Source organism: Silene latifolia, chromosome 2, assembly GCF_048544455.1.
Source record: "Silene latifolia isolate original U9 population chromosome 2, ASM4854445v1, whole genome shotgun sequence".
Lineage (NCBI taxonomy): Eukaryota > Viridiplantae > Streptophyta > Magnoliopsida > Caryophyllales > Caryophyllaceae > Silene > Silene latifolia.
The window spans coordinates 87,340,499-87,349,195 of record NC_133527.1 but is presented as its reverse complement, the minus strand read 5'-3'; the positions used below and the strand labels follow the sequence as shown (position 1 = coordinate 87,349,195).

Here is an 8,697-nt window from a genome sequence, read left to right as displayed (position 1 = left end):
TAGCACTTCCATGTATTAGTTGGTCTTGGTAAGGCACCTTGGTGTATGGGGGTTTTACATCTACTTTAAATGTAATAATGGAGGGGCTTAACAGCGTCAGCGAGGTAATGCGAATCAAAATTTGGCTGCTAAGTTTAATGCATTGGCAAGCACGGTACAGGGTGGAGGGCAAAATAATAGTGTCAAGTTGTTCATGATGGACAAACAGGCAGCTGAGGAGGATGCGCAAGTCGTGACTGATACTTTTCTCGTTTATAATACGCCGACCTTTGTTTTATTTGATTCGGGGGCTACGCATTCTTTTGTATCTAGGGGGCATGCCTTGTCTATGGGTTTGGGGGAGTAAGAGCCTATAAAAGATAATGTTGTCATACCGTCAGAGGAGTCGGTGTCTTGTGGGAGGTTGTATTAAGAAGTGTCTATGGTTATTAGGGAAGTTAACCTTCTGGTTAATTTGTTTGAGTTTTCTATTGGTGGGTTTCAGGTCATCGTCTGGATGGACTGGTTGGGTAAGTATAAAGCTAGTATAGATTTTCATCAGAAAAAGGTAACCTTGAGGGGTCCTAAGGGAACTAGAGTATCTTACCAAGGGTTTGTGGTCAAACCAAAGTTCAAGGCTATTAGCGCTATAACCTTGAAATCTTATATCAGAAAGGGGTCTCCCATGATTCTTTGTCACATTTGGGATAGTCGATCAGAGGAACCCATAACAACAGAGATACCGGTTGTGGATAAGTCTGTGGTTGTTCTTCCAGAGGAGATTCCAAGGTTACCGCCAAAGAGGGACATCGATTTTAGTGTGGAGTTGAAGTCGGGAACGGAACCCATATCTATGGCTTCGTACCGAATGGAACCGAAATAATTGGAAGAGTTAAAGAAACAGCTGGATGATCTATTAGAAAAGGGATACATTCGACCTAGCGTATCGCCATGGGGAGCACCAGTTTTTTTTGTGAAGAAGAATGATGGTAGTATGAGGTTATGCATCGACTACAGGGAATTCAATCATGTCACAGTTAAGAACAAGTGTCCGTTGCAGAGGATTGATGACTTATTCGATTAGTTAAGTGGAGCTGGGGTGTATTCCAAGATCGACCTAAGGTCGGGGTACCATAAGTTGAGAATTCGAGATGAGGATTTTCCTAAGAAAGCTTTCAGATCGCGGTATGGTCACTATGAGTATGTGGTATTGCCTTTTGGGTTGACTAATGCACCAGCTGTATTCATGGATTTGATGAATTGAGTCTTCGGTCCTTTCTTGGACCGGTTTGAGGTAGTCTTCATTGAGGACATCCTAGTCTATTCCACGACTAAAGAGGAGCATGCAAAGCAACTACGATTGGTATTGCAAAAATTACGCGATAACTAGTTATATGCTAAGTTGTTTAAGTGCGAGATTTGGTTGGAGAAAGTGGCTTTTCTAGGCCATGTGATTTCGAAAGATGGGGTGTCTGTGAATCCTAGCAAGATTGCAGCAGTGTCAAACTGGGAAGCACCGAAAAATGTGGCTTAAATTTGGAATTTCTTAGCCTTGGTTGGTTACTAAAGGAGGTTTGTGAAAGACTTTTCTACCATTGGTAGGCCGATGATAGCTTTGATGAGGAAAGAGAACCGATTTCCCTGGGATGAGGGCTATAAGATAGTGTTCCAAACATTAAAGGAGCGTTTGACTACAGCTCCTGTCTTAGCACTACTTGAGGGAAGTGAGAACTTCGAGGTATATAGTGATGCTTCGAAGAATGGTCTGGGTTGTGTTTTGATGCAGAATGGAAAGTCATCGCTTATGTATCGAGGCAACTGAAATCTATGAGGAGAACTACCCTACTCATGACTTGGAGTTAGGTGCCGTTGTTTGCTCCAACGATTTGGAGACACTACCTCTATGAGGCAACCTTTAAGGTGTTTTCAGATCACAAGAGTTTGAAATACATTTTCACTCAAAAGGAGCTGAATATGCGTCAGAGGAGGTGGATGGAGCTGGTTGGGGACTATGATATGGAGATTATCTACCATGAGGGGGAGGCTAATGTTGTAGCTGACGCGTTGAGCAGGAAGAGTGTACATTCCTTATCCTCTGCTTTATCACTAATGCAGCTAAAATATGAAGTGACTAAGATGGGTATACACATGATTCGCAAGGGGATGCCATCGGAGATTTGACAGTTGAACCAGAATTTTATGATAACTTGAGACAGAAGTAATTGCATGATCCTATAAGTCAGGAATGGAGAGGAAGGATAGGCAACAACAATATGTCGCGATTTTCGATTCATGCGGATACGAGTGTTCGATATGATGGTAGATGGTGCATTCCTAGTGATACGGAGATGAGAAAGGCGATCATGACTAAGGGTCATTGCACTCCTTATTCAGTGCATCCGAGTGGTGACAAATTTTACAAAGACTTGAAAAAGACTTTTTGGTGGCCCAGGATGAAAAAACATGTCGCTGAGTTTGTGGATAGATGTTGGACTTGTTAGAGGGTCAAGGGTGAGGAACGAAGACCGCATGGTAAGGTTCAGTTACTTGAGGTACCTGAGTGGAAATGGGAGTATTTCGATGGATTTCATTGTGGGATTACCGATAACTCAACAGGGTAACAATATGATTTGGGTAATTGTGGATCGACTGACCAAGTCAGCTCATTTTATTCCGATTTAAGATACATAGAGCAAGCTACAGCTGGCTAATGGTTATCGAAAGAATGTGGTAAGATTGCATAGGGTACCGAAAGACATAGTGTTAGATAGAGATGCGAGGTTTATATCACGATTCTGGCAAGAGTTGCAGGAGTTGATGGGAACTACATTGAAGATGAGTACAACATTCCATCCTGTGATGGACGGACAAAATGAGCGAACTATAAAGTCCTTGGAGGACATGTTGAGAGCTTGTGTGATGGAATTTAGTGGCAGCAAGGAAGATAGGTTATATTTGATCGAGTTTTCTTATAACAACAGTTATCATATTAGTATTGGGATTGCACCTTTTGAGGCTTTGTATGGACGGAGGTGTAGGGGTCCCATTTGATGGGATGACAGTACAAAAGCCGTGATTCTAGGACTAGAACTGGTCCAGGAAATGGTTGAGCAAGTGAAGTTGATTCGCCAAAAGATGAAGACGGCCCAGGATCGACAAAAGAGGATGTAGATTTACATCGCCAAGCTATGGAGTTTAAAGTGGGTGAGAAGGTCCTTCTTAAAGTGTCACCTATTAAGGGTGTCATGCGAATTGGCAAGAAAGAGAAGTTGAGTAAGAAGTACATTGGACCATATGAGATTCTAGATCAAGTAGGCAAGGTCGCTTATCAATTGGCCTTGCCACCGACGCTTGATTTGGTGCATAATGGTTTTAATGTTTCTCAACTTCGGAAGTATATAACTGATCCCTCTCATGTGCTTGACGTTGAACATATTGAGATGGATGAAGCACTTACTTATATCGAAACACCTAAACAAATTTTGGATCGAAAAGTGAAAAAAATAAGGAACGACGAAACGTTGTTACTTAAGGTGTTGTGGTCTAATCATAATGTTTAAGATGCCACATGGGAAGCGCAGGAGGTTATGAGAGAGCGTTGTCCTCACCTTTTTGATCAGGAATGGTTGGTTACAGGGTCGTAACCTTTTTCTATTAAGGGGGGTAGGAGATAATCGCAAGAGTTTTGGGACAGTTTTGGGTTGTTTATAAAGTTTTTCGTGTCAGTTGTGGGTTGTCTTTTAAGTCGTGTTAATTGGTTTTTGTCTTGTGTTTGGTACGTTGGTGTTGTGTCGGGTGGTTTTTGGGTTCGTGTCACACATAATTGTTAACTTTGGGGACGAAGTTCGTTTTTAAGGAGGGAAAATTGTAATACCACAGGTTTTTGACCATGGGGTACTCAGTCGAGTAGGGCTTACTCGACCGAGTAGGCTGTCTGGTGTGCTGAGGTTGGGTTCTGGAATGTGATTACTCGACCGAGTGTGTTGGTACTCAGTCGAGTTGAGCGTACTCGGTCAAGTACCTCGAGTACTCGGCAGAGTAACCGGTCTGACAGGTTAATTTTCGCAGTTTTGATTAAAATAGTTGGAGAAGTATATAAAGGCGTGTTAACAGTTTCTTAATCATTTTCTTAAAAAGCTAAACTACGTATAACTTCTCTGACCATTCTAATCACTCCTAAGGCTAGATTCGCTGGATTTAAGGGTTTTACATCATTTATCCTCGTCAATTTCATCGGTAAGCATCGTACTCTTATTATTATTGTCATGTTGTAGTTGATAAACCCTAATTGGATTAATTGGGGGTTTAGGGTACATTTTCATTGTATGATGTGGTTATAGGTAACGAGTTCGTAGAGGAGCCTTTCTTATTTGATTGCAGTGGTTGATTCGATTGCGAATAAGGTAGGGTTTCCCTACTTAATTGGTTGTGTAATTGGTTAAGTTGTTTGTGATAATTGTTGGCATGTTATCTCTGATGTAGGAGCATACTTGAAACAAGCAAATGAGTCCTAATTAGTCGAAATGTGACTCAACTAGTGAAGGGATTTGAGCTTGGTTCGAATACTGCGTTGATGTTAAAATGGGAAGGCAACGCAGCTGCACATCACAGTTCCCTAGGCCAAGTAGGATACGGGGCTGTACATCACGGTTCTCTAGGCCAAGTTGGATACACGATTTCCTAAATCGGGTAGGATTAATTATTTAGATTACTTTACTGTTTTCGAATAAAGTTAGGGAAGCTAGATGTTTCCGAATCCTAGTTTAATTAGAATACCCTAAATCAGTGTGTATTTTAATTATTTGTATTTTAATAACTTTCCTAGTTAGTTTAGGGAAGAGGTATATAGCTTGATATGCAAGCTGGGGAATTAAGACTCGAGTCAGATTGTGACATCGAGTAGAAGTATAAGTAGGATCGTGTAAATCTGATTTACACAGATTATTATTTCAGAAATAAGATTGTTTACGTTTGTGAGTATTCATCTATTAGGTTTGCGAGCTTAATCTTTAAATCATCCTTGCGAGGTTGATTGGGTGATTCTGCATTCGATACCTTGCAAGGCTAGGACTAGGATTCACCATAGTATCTGTTACTTCCAAATTCATGAGTTAAACAGCTCAAATAAACACAAATCCGCATCAAAATTACTAACTACAATTAATAAACACATACAAAAATCAAGCTTTCCAGATCGAACAGTTCCACGACCTATTCAAACACATTTGTTCATTTAGTTTTACATCAAAGTGGTTACCAGAGCTAGCTTAGATTTATTCCTTAATAGATCTGTCTTGGGAAGTTGTTAATTATGGTTAACGACAAAGATGGTGATGATACTCCGAAAACATGGGAAGACGGTCATAACGCGTTGAAGACGGAGATGGCTCAAATGTCTTATGTTTTAAAGGGGATAACAGCCATATTAAAGAACAAAGAGAAGAAAAAGAAAGGGGATTCGGACAGACCATCCGGATCTGAAGAGGATGAGCAGCCAAAGGAAAAATCAAGGAACAAGAACGATGATGATCGAGGTTTAAAACTCAATATTCCAGACTTTAATGGCGACATGGATCCAGAGAATTTGTTAGATTGGGTACGACAAGCCGAGAGGGTGTTTGAGTACAAGGAGTACGACGATAGGAAGCAGTTCAAAGTAGCAATTCTGAAACTTACAAAGTACGCTTCTTTGTGGTACGAGAATCTAAAGAAATAGAAGAAAAAGGAAGGAAAACAAAGTTCAAATCTTGGGTTAAGTTGAAGAAGCATCTGATGAAACGATTCCTGCCCAGAGACTACGAGTAAGAAGACTATCTAAAGCTCCAATCTTTAACGCAAGAAGGTATGCCGTTGACTGAGTACTTCAAAGAATTCGAGAAGATATCAATTGTGTGTGATCTAGAGGATAAGGAAGGGCTAAGAGTGGCGAGATTTATCAAGGGCCTAATTCCCGAACTTGCAACGAAGGTAGAAATAAAGAATTATGACGGGTTTAGTAACATTTGCAGATTCGAGCTGAAGTTTGAAAACATGACAAGGCACGAAAAATGGGTACTCTGATGCTGCTTAGGACGAGTTTAGGAGGGCATGAGTATGTCCCTCCTGCTGATGCTGCTTGGTCCTGGAAGAATATATGCAAAGTCAAGGAAATGATGAAAGATGGGTACTCTGATGGACAATGGATTGCTGACACAAAAGGGTACTTTATCAGAAGTAGATATGAATGGCTTAGGATGCAACAGCCTAAGCAAGATTGGGTACCTCTGGTTTGGAGCAAATGGAACATTCCCAAACATACCATTATTGCTTGGATCATCATGAATAATGGATTGGATGTGAAGGAAAAACTATGCAAAATTGGCTACTGTACAGATGATAGATGCCTAATCTGTGACAGTGATACTGAAACACAAGAGCATCTATTCTTTAATTGCAGATACAGTCAAAAGATAATGCAGCAGATGGAGCTCTGGTGTGGGTTTTCACTGCAGACTAACATGAATATGGGTATAATGCCTCCCAAAGTGTGCCTGAAACAGAAAGTTCAATACCTGGTGGTGATTGCGTGTTATTATCAGGTTTGGACACAAAGGAATAGTGCCAGAATGAATCAAGTACTGATTAGACCAGAGAAGGTGTCTGAGCACATCATTGAGGAAGTCAGGAGCAGAATCAGAAGGAAGCTCAATGAACCAGTATCAAGAACGAATAAGATATGGCTGACAAAATGGGGCATACTATGAGTATGCTAGTTGTATGAGTAGTCACATAATGTGTGTGCATAATTTGTATTTGTTTATCTCTGGCTATGAGTAACAGCTTAGTCTATTACTCGAAACTCTTTTGTAATTAGCCTTTTTTATCTTAATATATTCTCACATTTCACCAAAAAAAAATGATAAGGCACGAAAACCTTATGCTTAGTCCAAGGGGACAAGTTCGGGAACAAGTTCTTATTCCAGGCCAGCTCCTAGCAAGCCTAAAGAAACCGCGAAAGAAGAAGATAAACATAAAGGAAAGAGTGTTTTCGAGCCAAAAGGAAATTCCATGAGGCGTTGTTTCAAGTGTCAAGGCTATGGTTACACAGCAAACGAGTGCCCACAGAAGCGAGACCTAACAACTCAGGAGTTGTATGATATGATCCCAGTGTTTGTGATGAACGTGTTGTTGTATGCTCTCAAACACATTTATAATCTCAACAAACAACTAGTTAGCGGTTAAGTCGAGGTCGATCCACGGGACGGTGTGCTTTGGGTTCTAAGTCTATCTATCTCAATTTATGCTAGTGTCACAATTGGTTTGGGTTTATAGTTGTGTTCTAAGCTAATGATGAGTCATAATTATATACATATTTGTGCCTCCCTTAGTTTCTTTTGATACAGTTTCGTGCTAAATAATATTATTTAGAGGCCTTTTATACTAGAATGTCGATACTTCCGCTATTTGATGTTTAATGCAGGAATAATGCATTTGAGGAGCAAAGGAATGAAATGGGCATCCCGCAGTGGGCACGAAGGAATACACGAAGTATGGCATGGGAATCCATAAGAATGAAGGAAGATAAGTTAAGATGACAACACGAAGAAAAGAGCAGAAACAGAGTGATTCCTCGATCAACTACACAGAGGCTCGATCGAGGAAGTTGGTCACTCGATCGAGTAAGAGCAGGCTCGATCGAGGAACCACTAACTTCCATTATTTTCCGCAATTTTCTTGAGTCGGTTATGTTTTACTACAAATACCTAAATCATACGCTAGTTAATTGGACGTCTGATTTTACCTAGTCTCGTAGAACTTCGCTAAAAACTCTCTAAAACTCTTAGTTTAGTTTAGTTTAGTTTATTGTACGGATCTTCTAAGCTTGTTCTTCATTATTATTACGGTATTGCTATTAATCTTTCCTAAATGATTATTATTCAATCGTTATTCATCTTTTATTATTGTTCATCATATTTCTTATTATTGCTATTGTTGTTTTGCCCTTTAGTATGAGTAGCTAAGCCTTTAATCTTGGGTGAGAGGGGATCTAGGTTGTTTGTAACACCCCCATACTCCAAGTGCCTTACCAGGACCACTCAGGTATAAGGATGCCACCATCTCGGTTACTCGAGGCATGATATTCATAAGACAATAACGAAACAACTTTAAAAGTAAATAAAGTTTAAAGTGATTACATGGCAATTCCAAACTGATAAAAAGTAATACAAGATTCTCAAACGGTCTACTTCTAAAACTATCAAAGCTACAAAACACCGTCTGACACAGCGGAAGACTTCTAACTGCCACGTGATGACTCATCCCAGCTATCCCATACGCGTCATATCATACCTGCTCAATAACTGCTCACCACCCCCGAATGGATCACCACAGTTTTTAAAACATTTAAACGGGGTCAGTACTAATCACACAACTCAATATATCAACAATAAGATAAAGCAGACGACTTAACCGTCACACACACACAATCACGCCAATCCCAACAATCTCAATCACCGATCGTCCCTTTGGACATTACCCCAGTGGGGGACCGCAGCCGTACCCACCAAATCCCCGCTCCTCATAATGAACGATAACCTTGTCCATTAATGTGCACATCCCTTCTGTGGCGGGTTCGACAGAAGGCGAAACTAGGGCGTGAAGCCACTCCCGCAAGTGACCTCACTCAGCCGAGGCCAAGCCTCGCGAACCATACACAACGATCACAATCACAATCACAAT

The 8,697-nt window shown here is 40.6% G+C and overlaps 2 protein-coding genes across 2 annotated transcripts; both read left to right on the top strand.

The window, feature by feature from the left end:
* Window positions 1–3,167: 3,167 nt before the first annotated feature.
* On the top strand, window positions 3,168–3,539 carry LOC141641053 (uncharacterized). Its single transcript, XM_074449730.1, has one exon. The coding sequence runs from the start codon at window positions 3,168–3,170 to the stop codon at window positions 3,537–3,539; it is 372 nt and encodes a 123-aa protein (XP_074305831.1).
* Window positions 3,540–6,026: 2,487 nt separating this feature from the next.
* On the top strand, window positions 6,027–6,722 carry LOC141641052 (uncharacterized). Its single transcript, XM_074449729.1, has one exon. The coding sequence runs from the start codon at window positions 6,027–6,029 to the stop codon at window positions 6,720–6,722; it is 696 nt and encodes a 231-aa protein (XP_074305830.1).
* Window positions 6,723–8,697: the final 1,975 nt, after the last annotated feature.

What these genes read in the sequence shown, in the direction of transcription:
- LOC141641053 (XM_074449730.1), top strand. Translation starts at nt 3,168, where the DNA reads ATGGAGTTTAAAGTGGGTGAGAAGGTCCTTCTTAAAGTGTCACCTATT.
- LOC141641052 (XM_074449729.1), top strand. Translation starts at nt 6,027, where the DNA reads ATGGGTACTCTGATGCTGCTTAGGACGAGTTTAGGAGGGCATGAGTAT.